The 25,870-nt window shown below is 39.0% G+C and overlaps 1 protein-coding gene across 1 annotated transcript in view; it reads right to left on the bottom strand.

Moving 5' to 3' along the window:
• The window catches only part of LOC136857119 (zinc finger protein 92), a 78,830-nt gene that overhangs the window by 22,876 nt on the left and 30,084 nt on the right, over positions 1–25,870 (bottom strand). The window contains exon 3 of the mRNA XM_068225064.1: positions 9,978–10,222. Within this exon, the coding sequence (XP_068081165.1) occupies positions 9,978–10,222 (245 nt within the window). The remainder of the gene's footprint in view (positions 1–9,977; positions 10,223–25,870) is intronic.

Here is a 25,870-nt window from a genome sequence, read left to right as displayed (position 1 = left end):
ATTACAGGAAAACCCACTTGTATACAGCAACCAAATACAAAATTCTTGTACTTCTCGCTTGGCTCTGTGTTCAGGTTGGGCAACCTTAATATTTTTCCGTGAGCATCGAAAAATATACTCTACACGTGCCATCAATGAAACGCTCCCAAAAATTTCATACATGCCGACATCCAAAAATAAAATAAATACTTTTGTTACAATTGATTTCATAAAATGGCTATTTTTATTAGCTAGACTATGTGCAAGAGGCTATACTGTTTTTTTTTTCTTCTTCTAGCCCCTAGTGTCTGGTGTTGAACACCTAGGACCTAGGAAAGGTTTTCATTCCTGTCCCCGAAGGAGTTAGGAGGTGGGTGGGGAGGTTTGAATGGCTGAAGGAGTGGGTGGAGGTTTCAGCCTCTCGGCTGTTAAATAACATGTATCCAAGCTAGCTGCTTTGCCGCCGTAAGATGCTGGGAATCTCGAGTGAGGCCAACAGCTATCACCCCAAGAGAAGGAGACTTAACAGCTCATGCTTCAAACAAGCAACTTGAATTTCGCTGGGGTAGCTCTCTTTCGCGCTGGCAAAGAAACTCAGTTTGCTGGAGAAAACTGGACTGCGGTAAAGCAAATGGGTTATTGAGACAGCTGTACTTACCTTGACTTAGCTGTTTGCAGTTTGTTTAACTTGACAAAGAAACGTTCTAAGGAATAATAAGAAAATGTAAATACGAAATTATTTGCCCCAGCAATCCTGGAGTAGCTGGGGCTCAATGCACACCACTGGAAAAATTTCCATTATATGCTAATATTGTAGCTTTCTGTTTGTCAAGTGAACATGAGCAATTGTGATATACTGCATATTCCTATTGCTGTTTCTCCATAATACAATTTTTTTTTTTTTTTTTTTTTGCTAGTTGTTTTACGTCACACCGACACAGATAGGTCTTACGGCAACGATGGGCCAGGAAAGGGCTAGGAGTGGGAAGGAAGCGGCCGTGGCCTTAATTAAGGTGCAGCCACAGCATTTACCTGGTGTGAAAATGGGAAACCACGGAAAACCATTTTCAGGGCTGCCGACAGTGGGGTTCGAACCTACTATCTCCCGAATACTGGATACTGGCCGCACTTAAGTGACTGCAGCTATCGAGCTCAGTAATATAGAAATACAAATTTTAAGGCATTTACCATTAATTTTTTAGAGATGATGCAATCTCCAAAAATTTCAGTTGGAAGGCTGTAGAGATCTGCCAGGCTGGTATAGTACTTCAAAGGCACTATATTCACCAGTCACTTCCATTATAGACTATTTTTACGATGGGGTCAACGTTTCAAAAGGCACTCTGAAACTATGACCAAGTTTCAGTTAGGCCACTACTAATATAGAGACAGACACCTTTTGCATCCCCTATTATCCTGAAGAACAAATGAGACATAATGGATTTCAGTGTATTTTCCTCCACCAAGAGGCCATCACACCATCTAGAAGAAACTCAGTTTCCAAAGCAATTGGCTCGCTCTAAGACGTAAATATTTTCACCGTTGTCGAATACTTGGAAGAGAGCGTTAATGGATGTATGTGGATGTATGGCATAGGCTACTCCATTACTGTAGCAGTTACCTAGCAAAACAATCGATGATCCCAGAAATGATGGATATCACAGTTTGTTTCTCTTAACACAGATATGCTATATCTTAGAATGTTTTTTTTTCTTTGCTTTACGTCGCACCGACACATATAGGTCTTATGGCGACGATGGGATGGGAAAGGCCTAGGAATGGGAAGGAAGCGGCTGTGGCCTTAAAGGTATAGCCCCAGCATTTGCCTGGTGTGAAAATGAGAAACCACGGAAAACCATATTCAGGGCTGCCGACAGTGGGATTCGAACCCACTATCTCCCAGATGCAAGCTCACAGCTGCGCGCTCCTAACCACACTTACAATGTTAACCAGCACTGATTTATTCTACATAAATGAAAGTGCCAAGTAAGATTGACAAACTAGTACAATTATCATTGTAGGTACATACAACTTTCTCGAAACAATGCATAGCATGAATGTTTTCGTTTTTGCTTTTACTGATATTTGTCGTAAAATGTAAACTGTTTCTCTCTCTATATCTGTTATCATAACTGCAACAGTGGTTATCAAAATAACAGAAAAAAAGATTTGTCAAGACATTTATGCAAGATGATAGTAGTTAACATGTTTATGACACAGCTTATATTTAATATGCACATTTCCTAGTTCATATGGACAAAGAACAATAAAAAGATAAAAGATGAAAGAAAAAGAAACAGGGAGAAAATAAAAAGTAAAAATAAGACGCTGGCGAGACTTGAATTCAAGACGTCCGCGTGAAATTCAGGGACGCTAACCACTAGACCTGCAGTACTACAGATATTCACATGCAAATTGCCGACAGGTGTGCAAGCTAGTAATTTAATTGGCCATTTTCTTGTTAAATGAGGGCAAATAGCACAAAATTGCAGATATGTATCTCCTTATTAATGTAGATCAATCTCTTAAATTTTGAACAAAATCTATGACACCATACTTGTGGACTCCCCTTATTTGTATAGATGAAATCAGATAACCAATATGGATTTGATATTCTATGGGTGCATTTTTTTCTTAACTGATGCTCAGAGTTGGAAAGAAAGTGGACATGGTCAATGTCAGGCATTTGTCTGGAATGAAAGAGGAGGAAACCATTGTAAACTACTTTTAGGTCTGCAAGGAGTGGGATTATAATTCACTTCTGTTCTCAGGCACATGCTTGAGACTAAGTACATCCTGTTCCAGAACCACAAATACCGGGCGAGTTGGCCGTGCACATAGAGGCGCGCAGCTGTGAGCTTGCATCCGGGAGATAGTAGGTTCGAATCCCACTATCGGCAGCCCTGAAGATGGTTTTCCGTGGTTTCCCATTTTCACACCAGGCAAATGCTGGGGCTGTACCTTAATTAAGGCCACGGCCGCTTCCTTCCAACTCCTAGGCCTTTCGTATCCCATCGTCGCCATAAGACCTATCTGTGTCGGTGCGACGTAAAGCCCCTAGGGGAAAAAAAAAAAAAAAAGAACCACAAATAAGAGACTACTATGCAATCCTAAGAGTACAGTAATAGTCATAAAGATACCGATTAGATATGTATCAGTAGAAAGGTCCAAAGTACCAAGTTTATGATAAGAAATTGTCTCTGACAAATTTAATAAATATATTTTTGGGAATAAAACCAAAGGAACAAATTACAACATTTGATTAATCTTTAATAATACAATGATGATAAAGTTAAAATTACCATACTGAGAAATAAACAAAAATCACAATTTGACACATGCTCTTGGAATATTTCTTCTTTAATCTAGTGGCATAGAACATATGGAGGAGTTGGCTTATAACATTTCTGATCATAGGTGTTTCATGTGTTTCTCTTTTCTCAGTTTTTTTTTTTTTTTTTACTTGGAGGCCAATCTCACTGTATGGTTCTTTCACACAGCACATGCTAATTCTGATGCATCATAGGTGATGCCGACAGCTTTGGAAATCTTCACAGTTTTTGCATTGGATATTTAACATTTGGCTTGAACGGTCAATAAAGTATAAGAATATTGGAAACTTAACCAAGCAATAGCTGTCTATCACCACAATTTTATCATTTTTGTGTTATCACTTTCATCACATATATGTGCACTTGTTTTTATATAAATTCATCAGAATAATGTATTGAAATATCTTCAATAATACATTTGATCACCAAGCACACAATCAACAGGTTGTAACTGTGTTAATCTGATGAAGCTAACATATGGCAAACTGCAGCCCAAACATTTCAAATGCAAAACGAAAACTATATTTCAGTGCTGAAAACCAAAAATTTCATTCCCTGTGTAGGTTATGAATACCTTTGGATTTAATTTCACTTTTATTAACATTACTTATTTAATTTTGTAGTTATTTTCATTAAATTACTCTGCTCACATAACACCTTATTTTAAAAGACTACAGTGGTTAAATTTAATTGAACTACGTAAGCTTCACACAGCTACTCTAGTTTATAGATTGTTGAATGAATCACAACCCCACTCTACTGTTCTTCTTTGTTCAACTCACTTTTCTCCTTTCATGACCATAATACACATTCCAGCTCCCATATCATTCTCATTCCTACTAACAAACAGCTGTCTATTGCTACAATTTTATTGTTTTCATGTGATCACTTTCAATTTATCACACATATGTACACTTGTTTTTATATACATTCACTAGAATAGCACACTGGAAGATCTTCAGTAATATATTTGACTACAGACAGCACAATCAACAGGTCATATTTGTGTTATTCTGATGAAGCTGACAGCTGTATTGTTGGAAGACAGCAGCCTGAAGAGTTTAAATTCAAAAATAAAACGTATACATCCATATTGAAAATTTTGTTCCTTTTCAAGGTTACGAATATCAATGCATTTGATTTGTTTTATATTTGTGTACTTTAATTATTTAATTTTGTAGTTATTCGATAAACAGTCAAAATAAATATAACTCAAGCACCAAATTCTCTGCAGATAAATTCTGGAGCTCTCAGTATATCCACAATTATCACTTCTCCATCTTACTCTCCCCTTTTGTAATTCTCTTCTCTTCCAGGTTTCTTATACTGGTCTTGATCACATCCATCCGTCTTGCTCCGAGTCTCTCTCTTGCTCTCTATTCTCAAAGTCGGTATCCTACATTCTACCATTGTCTTTACATGTCCACATCATCTTAGTTTATTCTTCTCAGTTTTGTCATTCAACTTTTCTACTCCAGTTTCTTTCCCGAAATCTTAATTTCTCGCTTTGTCTTTTCTATTACACTTCTTAGGAATTCCATTTCACTACCCCCTGTGTGTGGGGGTATCCCCTGTCTGTCGTAAGAAAGCTAAGTCCTGGCATTGCTTCCACTCACTTGTGCCTAGCTCCTAACTGTCATCTACCCTGTCCGACCTCCCTTGGTCAACTCTTGTTCTTTTCTGACCCCGACGGTATTAGAGCACTTGAGATCTAGGGAGTCTTTCATTTTCACGCCCTTCATGGCCCTTGTCTTTCTTTAGCTGATACCTTCATTTTTCTCTCTGATTAGTGTTATATAGAGGATGGTTGCCTAGTTGTACTTCCTCTTAAAACAATAATCACCACCAGTAATAATAGCATTTACTTTCATCTCTATTTCAGCAAATGATTCCTTTGAATCCTTTAAATTTCATCCATTACCATTATAAATAACAGTGGTGACAGCACGTATCTCTGTCTTAGCCCAGTAAAATCTCTAAACCATTCCATCATCATACTACACCTGTTTTACACATTTTGATTTCTATCAAAGTGTAGAGAAGGGTCCACTTATTCAATACCATAATAGTGATCAATTGTCAATATGGACCATAATGAAATTCATAACATTTTGATTTGACAAAAGGGTTTTTAAAATGTACACTGACTGACAGAGCAAATGCAACACCAAGAAGGAGTGGTCAGAACTTTATGCCAATTGCACGGTAGACTGACGTCACTGAGGTATGCTCATGATGTGAAATGCGCCGCTGTGCTGCGCACGTAGCGAATGATAAATGGGACACGGCGTTGGCGAATGGCCCACTTCGTACCGTGATTTCTCAGCCGACAGTCATTGTAGAACGTGTTGTCGTGTGCCACAGGACACGTGTATAGCTAAGAATGCTAGGCCGCCGTCAACGGAGGCATTTCCAGCAGACAGACGACTTTACGAGGGGTATGGTGATCGGGCTGAGAAGGGCAGGTTGGTCGCTTCGTCAAATCTCAGCCGATACCCATAGGGATGTGTCCACGGTGCAGCGCCTGTGGCGAAGATGGTTGGCGCAGGGACATGTGGCACGTGCGAGGGGTCCAGGCGCAGCCCGAGTGACGTCAGCACGCGAGGATCGGCGCATCCGCAGCCAAGCGGTGGCAGCCCCGCACGCCACGTCAACCGTCATTCTTCAGCATGTGCAAGACACCCTGGCTGTTCCAATATCGACCAGAACAATTTCCCGTCGATTGGTTGAAGGAGGCCTGCACTCCCGGCGTCCGCTCAGAAGACTACCATTGACTCCACAGCATAGACGTGCACGCCTGGCATGGTGCCGGGCTAGAGCAACTTGGATGAGGGAATGGCGGAACGTCGTGTTCTCCGATGAGTCACGCTTCTGTTCTGTCAGTGATAGTCACCGCAGACGAGTGTGGCGTCGGCGTGGAGAAAGGTCAAATCCGGCAGTAACTGTGGAGCGCCCTACTGCTAGACAACGCGGCATCATGGTTTGGGGCGCTATTGCGTATGATTCCACGTCACCTCTAGTGCGTATTCAAGGCACGTTAAATGCCCACCGCTACGTGCAGCATGTGCTGCGGCCGGTGGCACTCCCGTACCTTCAGGGGCTGCCCAATGCTCTGTTTCAGCAGGATAATGCCCGCCCACACACTGCTCGCATCTCCCAACAGGCTCTACGAGGTGTACAGATGCTTCCGTGGCCAGCGTACTCTCCGGATCGCTCACCAATCGAACACGTGTGGGATCTCATTGGACGCCGTTTGCAAACTCTGCCCCAGCCTCGTACGGACGACCAACTGTGGCAAATGGTTGACAGAGAATGGAGAACCATCCCTCAGGACACCATCCGCACTCTTATTGACTCTGTACCTCGACGTGTTTCTGCGTGCATCGCCGCTCGCGGTGGTCCTACATCCTACTGAGTCGATGCCGTGCGCATTGTGTAACCTGCATATTGGTTTGAAATAAACATCAATTATTCGTCCGTGCCATCTCTGTTTTTTCCCCAACTTTCATCCCTTTTGAACCACTCCTCCTTGGTGTTGCATTTGCTCTGTCAGTCAGTGTATACTGATATGTGAACATAAGTTTACGTTTGTACCTATGCACCCCTGTATTCAACAGTTCAGCCAAACATTCATTTTGTTAATGGCCTGAGACAACAACAATCTGGACACAGCTAAATCATTTGCCATACATTGCACGCAAAATTACCATTGATAGCCAACTCTCATTTTTACAATTGTTTCTCATACTTTTCCCTGGGTACAATATTATATACTGTACCTCTACTATATCAAGAAATGTTATCCCTAAATCTTTGCTAAACTTCCACTGTGTTTCAATCACCTGTCTCTTACTAAAGATTGGGTCCACTGTTGATCTGCCATTTCTAAAGCCAGACTGCTGTTTTCCTAACTCTCCTTCCATCTTTTCTCTTGGTCCTTTCTATTATTTTTGCAACTTGTAATATGAGTGTGATTCATCAATAGTTATCACATAGTTTCTTGTCTCCCTTCTTAAACACCAAGATTATAATTCCCTTTCCCCATTCTTCTGGCACACATTTCTGTACATTTCCAACCTATACAGTTACTGCAGAAAAACAGGTCCAGCTGCCTTTATCATCTCAGCGCTTACTTCATCTATCCCAGCTGCACTTCTCATTTTCGTTTTTCTGACTCCTGGTTCTGCCTCTAACACTGTAATGTCTCTCTTCTTCTTCTAATTCTACACCTTGTACTTCTAGTGTCTTCTGCACAATTTTCCACATCTAGTAGTTAGTTTCTTTCCATCGTATCTGTATCTCTTCTGCCTGTGTAATTATCTCTCCACCTTCCTCTTTTACCAGTTTGGTATATACTCTTTCTTTCTTCTTACTTACAAGTCCAAACAGCATCCTTTTGCCCCTATTAATATCCTCTTCCATCTCTTGTGTTAGTCTCGTCTAATTTTTCTTCAGCTACCATGTTTTTTCATTTTAATTTTCTGATACTTCCTTTTGCTTTCTTCTTTTTCCCCTCTCTGTTCATTCTTGCTATCATTCCACCATGGTAACTCCTTTACTTCCACCTCTGCAGAATTTACAAATGCCCTTTTAATTGTGGACCCTTCCTCTTCCAGAATTTCTAATTTTGTGTCTGAAATGTTAAGTACCAGAATCTCCTGAAAGTGTGCCTGTATTTTTTTAAATCTTTAAATTTCCATACTTTTATTTTCTTCTTTCTTGTCTCCTTTATTCTTTCCATTTTTTCCACTTTCATCCTTTCTACCACTACTATAGTCTCCATCAAAAGCTTTTACTGGAATTGTTTTTCAACCAAAAACTAATCAATTACTGTCTTTGTCCTTCTCTCACCTCAACCTTATCTTGTAATCTTCCTCCTATTCTTCTTTCTAAACCATGTATTGTCTACAATCAAATCACTTTTTTCACAAAAATCTATCCACCTTCACAATTTAATTTCCCATTTCCTTAAGGTCCAATTACTTCTTCCTTTTCATCATTATTATTACGGGGATGTTGTGAAAGTGCTGCGTGAGTGTGGTGCTGAGAAGCTGAGATTGCTTCATGTTGTTGACAGCTGTCCACTGTCAGCATTTAAGGACGGTTTACGGGGTCTGCATGAATTGACACTGGCTGTCGAAGATGGATGTTCTAGTTTAATTATTTCTCTATTTTAACTTATATGTTCATTGTATATTTTTTGCACATTATGCTTGTAAATGTCATATGATAATATTAATAATAATAATACTTCTTCCTTCCCTATTTTTTCAATTCCCACTTGTTCATTTATGTCGCCCATCACTATCACTTTCATATCAGTAATTTCCTTCCAGTTTTTCCAGGAATTCCTGAATATCCTGTTCCCTGCTCCCAGTCTGGGACACATACACTTGTACAAAGTCCTTCATGCGATTTTACATTCTCATCCGAACTTTGATTATCCTATCACTTATGCAATCCATTTCTACACACTCTTAAAAAGTTTCCTTTAATTATAATCCCCACTCCACTTCTTACCTCTTGCCCAACACTCAAGAGAGTTTGTAATCCTTCCTCATTTTCTTTATTTCTTTCTTTCCCCTTCCACTAAACTTTGCTCTTTCTTATCATTGCCACATCTTCTTTCACCATAAAACCAATGATCTCTTTAGTTTTCCCCATGAGGGTCATAACAATGATACCTTCCACCCCATCATGTTTCTGGTCACCCACTTTTTAGAGTTGCCCTACCACCCCAAGAACTATGCGTCACCTGCAGGGTACACCCTAATCTTTTCAGAGGCTGGTTTTGTTGTACCATCTTACAATAAGTATAGGCTATTATTATAACAGGATCACCGCTCCCAAAAGCATTTTACAGCTACTGCCAGTGATTCTTCAAGCTGCTCCTAACATGGAGAACAGATGCCTTCTGTAGCCATTCCACTGGAGGACAGACACTAAGGTTATGTGTTTTCACATCTGCCATTCTGCCTTACAGAAACCTACCTTCTCTGTCTTCAATACCGTTAAGGTCTTCACTCATTACCTTGAACCGGAGCCCATACCAAGTAACACATATTGGATCAGTGTGACCTGGGACTCGCATAGGTAGGGGTACCACTCCCTGAAATAGGGCTGCCTCTAAATATGGCCCTTATCTGCTAATCAACTAAAAACAATAGCCAGCAATAATACACCATGAACAGTTTGTCAGTCATTCTTCATTTTTCAATGGTAAAGAACAGCAGCCCACCAGCACATCTGCAGTCCTTCAATTATATTATCACAAATACTCTTATCTAACATATATTTAATATCAGGTTAAAAAAAAAAAAAAAAAAATATCTTGCAACATTAACTGGAGGCAATGGAAGGAAATCAAACCAAATGAATGGAACATTGCAACTTTCATATGCAAGAGCTGGGAACTCATCACCACTGCAATCTTTGGTGGACTTCAGCACAATCTACAGTCTTCTCTGGACCTAGATGATGATGTACAATGTTGCATGGCACTTTGATAGCAAAAAGTCTTTTTTTTAAATTTCAATTTGGCACTTTGCACCTTTCTACTTATAAGTATACAGTTATTCTTGATGATCTGCACTTAATTAAGACTTAAGAATATGGGACACCCAATCTATTTCAGTTGGCAATGCTTCTGTGGCAAGTGCTACTTACAAATCTGTGCTGTCATCTTCTTCTTCCGTCTTTGGAACTGCTCCTTGTTTATAATCAGAACACAATAATGGATCATTATCTATAGTCTCTCCTTCCTCATAGTCCTTTTCATCAACTGACTCTTCAGTTTCAATAAATACTTCTGCTTTCACAGCAATGAATGGAGTATCTGATACAGGCCAATCTTCGCTTTCACTACTTTTCAGTCCTCGAGGCATATGATTCTGCATTAACCCAAAGACGTTCTATTCAAAACAAAAATGATGCAGAAGTGTCAGTGACATGTGGAATGAGGAGGAGGGAGAGCAAGAAAGACAATGATTAAAGACAGGCAAAATATAAAATTTCATATTCTAAACCAAAACTACTAGCGCTATCAGAACAAGGACTTTTACAATTTGCTGTATGGAGAATTCACTTCATGTAACTTATTTTTGAAGAATCATTTTTCATAACATTTTGGTAAAATTTTAATATCTCATGAAAATCTTCAATTACTTCATACTTTTTAATATTTACAATTTCTCACTTTTAAAAGCAGAAATATTATTATTTCATATTTTGCATTACTTTTTCTTCTCTCATTAAAGTTTCTAATAGCAATGAACTGGGTTTTTTAGATACTGTATAAAAACAGTTTTCCAGGAAACACGTCTGAAAAACTCAAACCACTCATTCCAACATCAATCTGGTGAAATGTCCCATGGCTTTTAGTGCTGGGATATCCCAGGACGGGTTCGGCTCTCCACGTGCAGGCCATTCTATTTGACTCCCGTAGGCGACCTGCGTGTTGTGACGGGGGATGAAATGATGATGAAGACAACACATACACCCAGTCCCCGTGCCATTGGAATTAACCTATTAAGGTTAAAATCCCCGACCCGACCGGGAATCAAACCCAGGACCCTCTGAACCGAAGGCCAGTACACTGACCGTTCTGCCAACGAGTCGGACATCAATCTGGTAACAATGACTGACTTTCTCTTCTCAGTCCCTCCAAGCGGCTCAGAGGACTTGTGCCGTCTACTTCATTGTACAAAACTGGCAGAAAATGCAACTTTTTACTGCAAAATATTGAAAGCTACTCGTAGCGTACTGTAATTAGTCTAGCTAAAGCATCTAGTGATTTATTTTGTTCTTTCAGTTTAATAGTTGCATGATGATAGACGAATATATAATGAATGTGATTTATTGTAATTCATTTAGTAAAACTAAACTGAACTCCATGACACTACAGCTCTGATGGGCGTCCTACCAAGAATCCACTGCTCAGCCCAAAGGCCTGCAGATTACAAGGTGATGCATGGTCAGGGCGAAGAATCCTTTTAGCTATCATTCTTGGATCTCTAGTAGACAGGAGCCACCATCTCACTGTCAGATAGCTACTCGATTCTAGTCAGGCAGGCTAAGCGGACCTTAGACAGCCCTCAGATCCACGTAAAAATCCCTGACGCAGCCAGGATTCAAACTCGTTGCCTCCGGATAAAAAGCAGGCAAGCTACACCTAAACTGTGGGGCTGGCTTTCATTTGGTAACCTATGATTAAATATACACAGAAATAAATCTATAAGGGCATATTTTGTAAACAATGATGTAAACATGCTTTAAACTGTTCAGGGACAAAGATATTTTAGCATTAAAACATTGACTCACCATGTAAGAATGTATAGATTGAGAAAGATATACTGTAGGTCCAAAATTTTTGACTGCAGCTTTCGCCAGTGGAGGACAGAATATGAATGGTAATGGTCTCTGTTGACTAGCAGATACAGTTGTGAGATAAAGTGGGGGGAAATAGGACAGAATTTAAAAAAATAAGAGTGGTTATCTAATGCTAAGGCCAGGTGCTTCCTTAGACCTGAGCACCAGTTGATGTCTAACTTTAGTATCTCTAAGGACAAGTGGGTGGGAAGTTGAGGGGTACATGTTTAAGGACTTCAACTGTGAAACAATTATCAAATGTGATTTGATGGTGCCAAGTGTGGATGGGGACAGGAAGAGCCATGTTCTGAGTTTTGCAGGTACTGCAGTGGCTGCATACGGTATTTGTTTAACTAGAGTCCTGTTACTTTAGCCAATACAGAAAGTGGATAGAGTCTCCACTGAAGCTAATAGATGATGTTGGATGATGTGCAGCCATGATAACCTTGTATGGGGGTAGGACTTGTTGGTGATGCTGCTGGTGAAAGTTGTGCTGGGTGCATGTAGATGGCAGGTCTTACAGTGGCCGTGTTCACAGGGGAAACAGCCAGAATGGGGTGGCTGTTGGTGTGGTTCATAGGAAGTGAGATTGTTTTAGAAATTTGTTCAGTGCCTAAATGTGGCTGTGGGGCTTTCTGAAAGATCACAGGAGAAGGCTGAATGCTTTAAAATGTGACTGATTTTTTGTAGACCAGGATGATACATGGTTATGAAGGATACTGGGTTAGGCCGCTTAGGGAGTATGGGAACAGAGTTCATGGCTCACGAGATCTGGAGGTTAAACAATTGGGGCGGTAACTCTTAGCAATAAAAGCCTTCCTCAAGTTATCATTGTACGAGGAATGGCCTTTAGCAGTTGAACAAATCCATTTGGCCCAGATAGCAAGGCTCATTGGTAGAGACTGTTTTGAGTCATATGTGTGAAAACTGTTATAGTGGATATACTACTGATGGTTGGTGGGTTTGATCTGTACAGAGGTGTCAATTCTATCATCCTGGAGGTAGAGGTCAATGTCACGAGACGTGGGGGAGATCTGCTAAGTGAACTGGACATTGTAATTACAGTTGAGACAATGCAGGAATGAGTCAAGTACTGTAGTTTGCAATGTGGTACCACAGAAGAAAGATACCATCAGTGAACCTCCACAAGACTAGGGGCTCTAGAGGTTCAGTAGTGAGGAAATCTTTCTTGAGATTTATGAAGAGGTTGGCACAGGAGAGGGCCATAGTGGTGCCTCAAATCTGGTGGAAAAATTTCCCCTTGAATTCAAAAAAGTCATAGATTAGGATGTATTGAGTGAGGTAGACAAGGAAGAAAGTATGTGGCAAGGCATTGGGTTGTCATGTGTTCAAGAAGAACTTGATGGCCCTAAGCCCATTCGTGTGAAGGATACTTGTACACAACGAAGAGAAGAAGTGCTAGAAAATGACCAATGTCATGAATGTAAGAGTCAATGGAATGTATAAAGCGTTGAAGAAGTGCTGAAATGGGTTCAATGAAAGAACCTTGGCAGGAACAATGGGGTGTCCTGGATTGTTGGCCTTATACAGGATGGTCGAAAACAATGTGAACCAGGTATACAAGCATTAGAGGATCGGTCATATTGATAAATAATTTGAAAGACATAATTTGATATCTCGCACCATTGTCATTTTATTAGCTGCTGAAGTTAGCCAATCAGATCACTTCACTGGCGAATTCAAATGGGCTTTGCGAGGCGGTGTTGGTAAATCTGTATGTGACTTAAGAACGGCTTGAGATTACCAGTCGAAGAATAAAACTTTGCCTGGGGAGGGGTTTGAATACAGACCTCTGACCTGACAGGATCATGACAAAGCAAGTACGCTATGGTGTGTTTGTGTTTGATGCTGATTTTTCGGCATGGCTCTTCTTAAGTCACGTGCAGATTTAGCAACACTGTCTCGCGAAGTCCATTTAAATTCACCCACAAAGTAATCTGATTGGCCAACTTCAGCAGCTAATGAAATTAACAACGCTGTGAGATATCGAATTATTTCTTTCAAATTATTTGTCAGCATGACCAAACCTCTAGCGCTTATATACCCGGTTCACATTGTTTCCGATTACCCTGTATATTTTGGGAAGCATGTGGAACTTGGGAATACAGGGTTTGTTACTTTTGAGACTGATAAGAGGATTCAAATAGACCTTCCTGTGTCCACAGAGCTTGATGTAAGTGGCTAAGTTTTCTGATCATGTGTGGATCCTGGTTGAGGGAGACATATGTGGTTGTGTCAAAGAGATGTCATAGGGCATCGTGGCTATAGTTGACGGGAAGAATGTTGATGTCCAGATTGTCTTATAGTTCCGTAGGAGTGTGTTATGTCAGGTTGTGTTGGGTAGGAAGAGAGGAATTTGAGGTCAGATAGACTGGTATGGAGGAAATTAAATGTTAATTTGAAGGGGATGTTCAGGTGGTATGGGTTGAAGTTCATTGCTAAATGGGCTCTTGAAGCGAGTGTGGGAAGACTGGAAATTAGTATGGCTGCTTTGGTACGATGAAGATATCTGCCAGAGATGGAGTGGAGCTTAACAGAGGGTTGGTAGTTGGATGATGATCAGATGGCATATATGCTGGGTGTGGGACCCATGTCTTTCTTTTAGTGCATTCTCTATCCATGTGTTCTTACATGGTAAATCTCTGCTCTCCATCTGTTTCCTATATGTATATATTTTTTTCCTATTACCTGAACATTAGCATTAAAATATGTATTTCATATTCTGATATTTTCTTTCCATATTTTCATAGTTTGGCAAAATTTTCTTCATTTTGTGCCTGTCTCTTGTGATGATGAATGTCACGATAGAAGTTATATTAGGGCAGCGGTTCTCAGATATTTTACTTTCATGCTCCAACTAGCAATCATCATATAAATTCCCTGCCTTCCATTCACAGACTATACTGTGTACTGAAGTTACTGTACATACAAAAGGTTCTATATTTCAACCAAAAGCCTGAATAAAATAACATTTGGAAAGAAAATGATATTCTCAGAAGTGACTGAAATAAGTGAGGTATATTAACCTTCTATCTCATGGGTTAAAAATATACGAGTTCATACTGTAGATAAAAAACAGAAAATATGTTGAACACTAAACATGAGGTAGAACAACATGGATTTAGACCCAACAGATCAACCTAGACCTAACTGTTTAAGAAATGCTCTTTGAAAAATATTGGGATAAGAATGAAATGATTATGGTCATATTCTTGGATATTGAGAAGGCATATGATCATGTAAGCACATGGGGTTCGAATCCACGCGCCTCCCTAATGCAGATCTTTGCTCCATAGCCATAGCGTGATAACTCCGCTTGGTTGTGAGAGAATACACATCCTAACTACAGTTGAATCCCTCTTCTGCGGACACCATCGGTTCCGAGAAAAAAATTATCATTACGAGAGATATCCGCTGAAACAAGTTTGTAAAAAAATAACTGAACATTTTAACAGCAAAGAACACCCACCTTAATTATTTATTTATATTATTCTACATCATTTCTGTTTAAATATTTCCACGGGAGATATTACAAGTAATTTTACATCCTTTACAAACATTACAGCTTCGTGAAGTAATCATTAAGCTTTGTCTGTGTAAATTTAGCATGTTTTCTTAACTGCAATATTCTCAAAAAGGGAATAAAGTATATTAAATGGCTCAATTGTGTTATCACTATACTCATGGTCCAGTGTGACACATAAATTCTTCACCTGTTTTATTTAGTCCCTACTTCACTGACAGAACAACTTCTTGTTCTTCTTCTGCCTCACTATCATCGTCACTTTTCGTTTCTGATTTAGGCTCTGTACAACGAAAATAAGTTTTATTCAAAATGCTCTTTTGTACGACTAGTGAAGGCTGCTGAATATAGCTAGAAATATTTACGAAGTGCAATGAATAACATTAAAGCTGAAAATTTAGGTTAAAAGAATTAAAAACTATATCAAAAAGATAATGTGAATGATAAGTCAAGGTGAAAACAAACATACCTTATGATACATGCAACGCACAATTACTGTATTACTTGATAACACAGAAAGCTTACTGTAAAATGCATCCTGAAGTCGTGACTGCCAGTCACCCTCGAGATTATTAAGCAAGGAATATTCTCTTCTTCGGCATCCATATCATACATCAATCCAGTTGTCGTAGCTAAAGTCTGAGGTTCATCATATTAATTTTGAAACCCAACCTCTGCTTTTTCTTCAGCTGTAGAAATAGTAATGCCACATTTTGCAAAGCTTTCCTGATTGTGGTTTCACAGGCTACATGTGTGCCACTAACGACCATAAAACCCTCTCGCAATAGCCTAATTTGAATGCTTGAATGATTCCTTCATTCAATGGCTGAAGATATGTGGTGCTGGGTGGAAGGAACAGGAATTTTACGTTTGAAAGCCGTATTTCTGGATGACACGTTGCATTATCTAGTATCAAGATCACGTTACGGTTCCTGGCATTCATCTAGGAATACAAAGCTATGAACCAACTCTCGAATACTGCTGTCATCTATGCCTTTTTATTTGCATGCCATTCAACACCAAGAACATTTAAGTCCATGTTTTTAAAGCATCTGGGTCTCAAGGATTTACTGATTATTGGAAGAATTTCCTTTTCACCGAGTGCGTTATAACAAAACATGATGGTGACTCTTTCTTTTGACATTTTTGCACCCTTGCAACTTTAATTTGGTAGACTTAGTGACTTCTTTGGGATCGCCCTAAATAACAGACCAGTCTCGTCAAAATGTCTTTCAGTTCATAACTCTTCATGGTGTCTGTTAACCTATCTTTCCAATCCGCTACTTCAGTCACAAACACATCACCACCTTCTCCATAGTCTGTTTTGAAAGTAACAATGAAATTAATCAATTGTTGTTGAAAGTAACATTATGACATGTTTCTAAAACAATCTAGCCACACATTGCTAGCTACAAAATTCTCAACTTTCAGATCATTTGCAATTTTGTGTGCATTCTTGTAACATTGGCCCACTAAAAGACAGTTTCCTATCTTGAGCACACCTGAACCACTCATACACCGCAATGTTCACTTCTGCAAAATCTGACTTTCGGTTTCTTTTCACTCCTCGATTTCCATTTTCCTCCCACTCATTAAAAATTTAATTTCTATTCTTCACAATAGTGTTTATTTGAGTTTTCCCACATTTGAATTTTTTGGCAAGCTTTCTCACTGAAAATCCTTTGGCACTTTCTATCATCACATTTCTTCTTGTCTTGAGATCCAAACATGCTCATTACTTGTTAGTTATGTTTACTGGAGGACTGAAAGCTACTGTAAGCTACTACGACCAGCATAGTGAAAGGATTATTGTCGTCAAGATAGACACCAAACCAATGCCCACCACAATAATGCATTTCTATATGCCTACTAGTTCAGCAGATGAGGAAGAAATCGAAAGAATATATGAAGAGATGGAAGATTTAATACAATATGTAAAAGGTGACGAGAATCTAATTGTGATGGGAGACTGGAGTGCAGTGGTAGGCCAAGGAAGAGAAGGTAATACAGTAGAAGAATTTGGATTGGGACAAAGGAATAAAAGAGGAAGATGGCTGGTTGAATTCTGCACTGATCATAATTTAGTCCTTGCTAATACTTGGTTCAAACACCACAAAAGATGGCTGTATACGTGGACGAGACCTGGAGACACTGGAAGGTATCAAATAGACTTCATTATGATTAGGCAGAGATTCAGAAACCAGGTGGTGGTTTGCAAGACTTCCAGGAGCAGATATGGACTATGACCACAACTTGGTCATAAAATACTACCTGAAGATGAACTGAAAAAAGGAAGAAATGCAAGGAGATGGGATCTAGACAAGCTGAAAGAAAAGAGTGCAAGGAACTGTTCCAAGAAACATGTTGCATAAGGACTAAATGAAAAGGCTGAAGGAAACACAATAGAAGAGGAATGGACAGTCATGAAGAATGAGGTCCCTAAGGTTGCTGAAGAAATGATAGGAAGAAAGGAAAGATCACTTAAGAATTAATGGATAATTCGGGAGATACTAGACTTGACTGATGAATGACAAAAGTACAAGAATACAAAAAATGAAGAGAGCAAAAAGGAATACAGGCAATTAAAGAAAGTGCAGGACAGCTAAGGAAGAATGGCTGAAGGATAAGTGCAAGGATGTTGAAGGTTGTATGGTCCTAGGAAAGGTAGATTTTGCATACAGGAAAATCAAGGAAACCTTTGGAGAAAGGAAAACTAGGTGTACAAATATTGAGAGCTCAGATGGAAAACCACTTCTAGGGAAAGAAGACAAGACAGGAAGATGGCAGGAAAATATCCAACAGCTTTATCAAGGTAAAGACGTAGATGATATGGTTCTGGAACAAGAAGAGGCTGTTGATGCTGATGAAATGGGGGACCCAATTTTGAGATCAGGATCTGACAGAGCTTTGAGAGACATAAATAGGAACAAGGCACCTGGAATTGATGACATTCCCTCTGAATTAATGACTGTCTTAGGAGAAACCAGCAGGGCGAGGTTATTCCTTAGTGTGTAAGATGTATGAGACAGGAGAAGTGCCATCCAATTTTTGGCAAAATGTTATTAAACCTATTCCCAAGAAAACTGGTGCTGACAAGTATGAGAACTACTGCACCGTTAGTTTAGTATCTCATCTCTGCAAAATTTTAACACATGATTTAATTTACCTAATATAGATTGTAGAACATAGTATTTCTTCTTCTTACCTAACCTTTGTCCCAGTTATCTGGGGTTGGCACTGATGTGGATTAAGTCCTGTTTTACAGCCAGATTCTCTTCCTGATGCCAATCCTAAGTATAGGGATGTATTCAGTATTGTGCGTTTCTGTGGTGGATACATCAATTTGACTTCAGAAGAAATGTGGGAACACATGAAGCAATCCTGACTTTACGTCTGATCTTAGAGGATCAAATTAAGAAGGACAAACCCACATAAATGGCATTCATAGATCTTGCAAAGGCATTTGATAATGTTGATTCGACCAAGCTATTTGAGATTCTGAAGGTGATCGGGATCAGATACCGAGAACAAAGAATTATCTACAATCTGTATAGAAATCAGTCTGCAGTGATAAGAATCGAGGGCTTTGAAAAAGAAACAGCAATCCAGAAAGGAGTGAGGCAAGGTTGCAGTTCCCCCCCCCACTTCTCTTCAATGTTTATATAGAACAGGCGGTAAAGGAAATCAAAGAGGGATCTGGGAAGGGAATCACAATCCAAGGAGAGGAAATCAAAACCCTGATATTTGCTGATGATAGTGTTATTTTATCTGAGGCTGCAGAAGATCTGGAGAAATTGCTGAATGGTATGGACAGAGTCTTGGGTAAGGAGTAAAAAATGAAAATAAATAAGTCCAAAACAAAAGTAATGGAGTGTAGTCGAACAAAGTCGTGTGATGCAGGAAATATTAAATTAGGAAATGAAGTCTTAAAGGAAGTAGATGAATACTGTTACTTGGGTAGTAAAATAACTAATGATGGCAGAAGTAAGGAGGACATAAAATGCACACTAGCACAAGCAAAGAAGGCCTTTCTTAAGAAAAGAAATTTGCTCACTTTGAATATTGATATAGAAATTAGAAAGATGTTTCTGAAGACTTTCGTCTGGAGCGTGGCATTGTACGGAAGTGAAACATGGACGATAACTAGCTCAGAAAGAAAGAGAATAGAAGCTTTCAAAATGTGGTGTTACAGAAGAATGCTGAAGTTGAGATGGTTAGATCGAATCACGAATGAAGAGATACTCAATCGAATTGGTGAGAGGAGATCGATTTGGCTAAATTTGACCAGAAGAATAGATAGAATTATAGGACACATCTTAAGACATCCAGTACTTGTGCAGTTGATTTTTGAGGGAAGTGTAGGCGGTAAGAATGGTAGGGGTATAGGGGTAGATCAAGGTATGAATATGACAAGCAGATTAGAGCAGATGTAAGATGCAGCAGTTATGTAGGAATGAAAAGGTTAGCAGAGGATAGAGTGGCGTGGAGAGCTGCATTAAACCAGTCTACGGATGATGATTAGAAATTTTTTTTTAAAATGTAGAACTTGATTTGTCACTTGTTTGTTCTTGAAGCTAGGAAGCAGATATGTACTCCTCAGGAGCTGCGAAAAAATGGATGCGAGATTGATGAGGAGAGAGCTAGTCTATTTGAAGATGGTAGTATATGATGTTGAGATTGTTCTTGTCCTTTTTGTATTTTCATGTTTGCCCTCGTCTCCTCTTTCTTCACTAACGCGTCATTGCATTTATCCTTCTATGCGATCCATTTCAAGTCCATGCCTCTCTAAATATTACTTGGAAAAGAGTAATGAAAGTAGAGTGAAACTGAATAACTGAGCAAATTCTACTTATCATAGTCACAGGGCCAGATAATTCTGTTGATTACTGCTCTTTTTCACAAATCTTGAAATGAAACTAAACACAGTGGTGGTTGCTTTCAGACGAAATACAAATACGGCAACCATCCATTCCAAAAAAAGGGGAGAAAATGGAAGAGGTCTGATACTTCGATGAAGGTATCGACAAAAGATACCTGTGAGTTCACATCCGGGAGATAGTGGGTTCGAACCCCACTGTCGGCAGCCCTGAAGATGGTTTTCCGTGGTTTCCCATTTTCACACCAGGCAAATGCTGGGGCTGTACCTTAATTAAGGCCATGGCCGCTTCCTTCCAATTCCTAGGCCTTTCCTGTCCCATCGTCGCCATAAGACCTATCTGTGTCAGTGCGACGTAAAGCAAACAGCAAGAACTACTGTATTCATTCAGCCTGATTTAAATGTCTGTCTTTCAGTCCCTGCCATAACAAAGTCTGAGAGCAGGAGAACACAGCTTCAAACTTAGCAATAGCGTCAAACAAGAAATTGCATGAATTGATTTTACATATGATAATACAGATTTTAGAACACAACATTAATCTGCCTGATTTAACTGATTGTCAGTCTCTGCCATGACAAAGTTTTGCAAGTTATAAGGCTGTCAGCAGCAAAGTGGTGACGACAAGTGGGTAAGCCTAACGCTGATTGTCAGTCTTCCGTCATATTTCCCCCCACATGTATTCACTTGGAGCTTATAACTAAGGTATTTCCCCTTTCCCTTTTTTTTCATTTCAGACTATTCTCCCACCACAACCAGAATTTATTTTGCACTAAACATAATATCCAGCCACACAAAGAACTTTCTCTAGAAGTCCCCTCTTCTACTCTGTCTTCAAGATGCACACAAATCAAGCTCAGCTATCATGATTTTAAATAGCCACAATCATAGTCTAAATCAGCATTAGCACTTATATCCCAGAAAGAAACACGTTTTAGAAATACAAATACAAGTGTACCTGAGTGCTTGCAAATATTAACTGCCATACACAACCAACGTTATTTCAAGTGCTTATTTTATCTAAACAAGTGTGATTTTGTGATAGTTCTTTTATTGTTATAGGCCACTGTATGTAGTATTTTAAGTTTAGCCTTAAGTCTAGCCTACCTCTTTGATTTTAATGTTAAGGATAGCACAGCTGGAGATGCTTATTATATTACTGAGAAAACATGTCCCAATATTTTAGCATGTAACTTCAATTTTTAATAAATCACAAAGAATATTGAAAAGATGGACTTCTACAAGACAATTCTTTCGTGAGCTTACGACAAAGTCTGTCGGGAGGAAGACACAATAGCTATAAAATGGCAAAAGCTCCAATCAAGGAATTGCATTGATTTAATTTACCTAATATAGATTGTAGAACATAGTATTTCTTCTTCTTACCTAACCTTTGTCCCAGTTATCTGGGGTTGGCACTGATGTGGATTAAATCCTGTTTTAAAGCCAGATTCTCTTCCTGATGCCAACCCTAAGTATAGGCATGTATTCAGTATTGTGCGTTTCTGTGGTGGATAGTAGTATGATATGGTGTGTGTACGAGAAGATGTGGATTAAGACAATCACAAACATCTAGCCCGCAAGCTAGTGGAATTAACCAAAACCTGCTAAAACCCCTACTCTGGTCAGGAATTGAACTCAGGGCCTTATGAACTGAAGGCAACTTCGCTGATCATTTAGCCAAGGAGCTAGACTATACAATATAGCATTTAAATTTCTTATTTTCTTTTGTTTTGCTATTTGTTTTATGTCGTACCGACACAGATAGGTCTTATGGTGACGAAGGGATAGGAAAGGCCTAGGAGTGGAAAGGAAGCGACCATGGCCTTAATTAAGGTACAGCCCCAGCATTTTCCTGGTGTGTCTTAACTTTTAACAAAATTGTTTGTGTTGGTTGATTAAGCACTTCCCTCTACTCTCCAGGTTGCAAGATCAAATTTTGGCATTTTGGGATTGCACATGTGAGTGCTTTAATGTGCGAGACCTGTGGCAGCAGGATTACTGGCATGTAAAAGAAAACCTCCCTAAGATATAATTCCAACTCTGCCATCTCTTAAAATCTGTAGCAATTGAAGGAATGCTACGAACATTACATTATTATTACAGATAGGCAAGAGATAAAATTTATCGTGTACAAACCACCTATCAATATTTCCCCCTTTCCAATTAACATCAGATAGCAGCAAATATGGTTCCTTTTCACTTTGCTCTGTCTCTTCACCATTTCTCATCCAACACTGTGTTTCAGTCCAGGTTTTGTTGCCTTACCTATTCTTCACCAAGTTAATTCATAGTAACCGTGGTCTTCCTCGCTCTCTCTTCCCTGTCATCTGTCTATCCAGTGCATTCTTTCTTCTTTCATCTGTTTGATATGTTCAAACCATTTCAGTCTGATTTACTCCAGTTTCTCTCTTACCTTTTGCAATTATAATTTTTTAAAAAATATCTTTATATCTATATGTTTTTGAATTTGATTATCACGAAACATGCAAAGGATTAAAAGATCTGACACTAGGTTCAAGAAGTCCCTGGAATAAATTTCTTTCACCAAAATTAATAATGTAATGCAAGATATTTTTACATTATTGTTGGCAGTACTAATTACATCACATATGATAACAATGACATTTACAATAAGATACAAAAGTTGAAAACTAGAAAAGCGGCTGGAATTGATCAGATTTCTGGGGATATACTAAAGACAATGGGTTGGAATATAGTACCATATCTGAAGTACTTATTTGATTATTGTTTGGTCGGAGGAGCTATACCAGATGAATGGAGAGTTGCTATAGTAGCCCCTGTGTATAAAGGAAAGGGTGATAGACATAAAGCTGAAAATTACAGGCTAGTAAGTTTGACATGCATTGTATGTAAGCTTTGGGAAGGCATTCTTTCTGATTTTATTAGACATGTTTGTGAAATTAATAACTGGTTCGATAGAAGGCAATTCGGTTTTAGGAAAGATTATTCCACTGAAGCTCAACTTGTAGGATTCCAGCAAGATATAGCAGATATCTTGGATTCTGGAGGTCAAATGGACTGTATCGCGATTGACCTGTCTAAAGCATTTGATAGGGTGGATCATGGGAGACTACTGGCAAAAATGAGTGCAATTGGACTAGACAAAAGAGTGACTGAATGGGTTGCTATATTTCTAGAAAATAGATCTCAGAGAGTTAGAGTAGGTGAAGTTTTGTCTGACCCTGTAATAGGTGAGAGGGGAGTTCCTCAGGGCAGTGTTGTCGGACCTTTATGTTTTCTTATATATATAAATGATATGAGTAAAGGAGTGGAATCGGAGGTAAGGCTTTTTGCGGATGATGTTATTCTCTATAGAGTGATAAATAAGTTACAAGATTGTGAGCAACTGCAACGTGATCTCGAAAATGTTGTGAGATGGACAGCAGGCAATGGTATGTTGATAAACGGGGTTAAAAGTCAGGTTGTGAGTTTCACAAATAGGAAAAGTCCTCTCAGTTTTAATTACTGCATTGATGGGGTGAAAGTTCCTTTTGGGGATCATTGTAAGTACCTAGGTGTTAATATAAGGAAAGATCTTCATTGGGGTAATCACATAAATGGGATTGTAAATAAAGGGTATCGATCTCTGCACATGGTTATGAGGGTGTTTAGGGGTTGTAGTAAGGATGTAAAGGAGAGGGCATATAAGTCTCTGGTAAGACCCCAACTAGAGTATGGTTCCAGTATATGGGACCCTCACCAGGATTACCTGATTCAAGAACTAGAAAAAATCCAAAGAAAAGCAGCTCGATTTGTTCTGAGTGATTTCCGACAAAAGAGTAGCGTTACAAAAATGTTGCAATGTTTGGGTTGGGAAGAATTGAGAGAAAGAAGAAGAGCTGCTCGACTAAGTGGTATGTGTATGTGGAGTTTTATCTCCCGTATGCAGTTATCAGACTGTGCCACATAAGAGGCTTCTGATAAGTTCACCTGCATACACCCCAGCATAATTGGGTATGGTCTGACACATCCCACTCTGACGAGTCTAGTGTCAGACCTAGGACGAAATGCTGGTTAATAGAGCAAACGCCTGAAAAGCCGTACATCTAATTTTTGATCTGATTTTTGATATGCTCTATTGGTGGAAAAATATCTAATTCCCTCCATGGGAATTTAGAATTACCATAAGTGGTATGTTCCGAGCTGTCAGCGAAGAGATGGCGTGGAATGACATTAGTAGACGAATAAGTTTGAAAGGCGTTTATAAAAGTAGGAAAGATCACAATATGAAGATAAAGTTGGAATTCAAGAGGACAAACTGGGGCAAATATTCATTTATAGGAAGGGGAGTTAGGGATTGGAATAACTTACCAAGGGAGATGTTCAATAAATTCCCAATTTCTTTCAAATCATTTCGGAAAAGGCTAGGAAAGCAACAGATAGGGAATCTGCCACCTGGGCGACTGCCCTAAATGCAGATCAGTATTGATTGATTGATTGATTTGCGTGGTAACTATCTTTCGTTGTGTTAGTTGTTTGTTGCATTTGAGAATGTTGGCTACAGAGTGATGTGTAAACACAAAATTTTGTGTTTTGTTACATAAGTCTCCTTCAGAAAGATTAAGGAAGCTTAGGAATCATGTAGCGAAGCAGCAATGAAAAAAAAAAAAAAAAAAAAGTTTACTTAGCATAAACATTTTTATGAAAGCTGTGCAAGTATCAAAGATGATCTGTTCAGCGGTCAACCTTCAGCAGCACCACATAATGTGATGTGAGGAGTGATAGAAGAAAAACTCTTGAAAAGATATCAGTACAGATCAGAACTTCTATTGGAAGTATTTGTATAATTCTTCACAAAAATTTAAGCATCCATTACACATAGTATGTCCTAAAAATGTTGTCTCCTGAACAAAAAGAAACACAAATGACTCTTGTTGGGGACCTAATTAATATGGCTGACCAATATGGTAATTTTTAAATCCCTGCAGATAAAACTTGGTGCTATTTGTACAACCCAGTTTCTAAACATCAGGTGCGTGAGTGGTAATCCAAAAACATCTCCTTGGAAACAAAAATTTCCTGAGGATATTAGCAAAGGTAAAATTATGCTGGAAATTCCTTTGATGCTCAGGGTCTTGTCTACCATGAATTTATTCCTGAAGGTCGCATTGTAAACAAAGAAATGATGTAGACAACTGACGTCCTTCATCACCTCAGGGATGCAGTGAGAAGTAAATGACTGGAAAAACAGACAGAAAACAGCATATTTCTTTTGTATGACAATGCAACTGAATAATGGTCAGTCTTGGCAAAAAAAAATTACTTTGCTGGGCACCAATATCATGGCTATGAAGTATCCTCCATTATATCCAGATGTAGCTTAAAAGCCTTCTGAAGGGGCAATAATTTGTGAGTGCTGAAGAATTCTTTGCAAACATGATGAGAGTACTGACAGTGGTTTAAAAAAAATGGTTTCCAGCAATGCTTTCAAATACTTGACACACGCTGACAGAAGTGTGCCACTATGGAAGGAATCTATTTTAGAGGAAATGTTGTCTAATCTGGAAATTTTTTGAAGCTTAATATATACATCTAGCAGTAGAAACATTAGCATTTCACTTGTCCACAGATTTCCTCTTAGATGGGGGATCAGTATATGGAAGAGGTTGGCTGTAAATGAGGTATGCCTTCAGTGACTTGGTGATTCAATGTCATGTAGGTTGCTTGATACAGCAAACTTTCTTGAGTAGACATATAAACATGTCCATACAACAAATGAAGCTAAGATTAAAACATTAACAGCATTAGTA

Source organism: Anabrus simplex, chromosome 1, assembly GCF_040414725.1.
Source record: "Anabrus simplex isolate iqAnaSimp1 chromosome 1, ASM4041472v1, whole genome shotgun sequence".
Lineage (NCBI taxonomy): Eukaryota > Metazoa > Arthropoda > Insecta > Orthoptera > Tettigoniidae > Anabrus > Anabrus simplex.
This window is presented reverse-complemented; position numbering and strand designations above follow the sequence as displayed.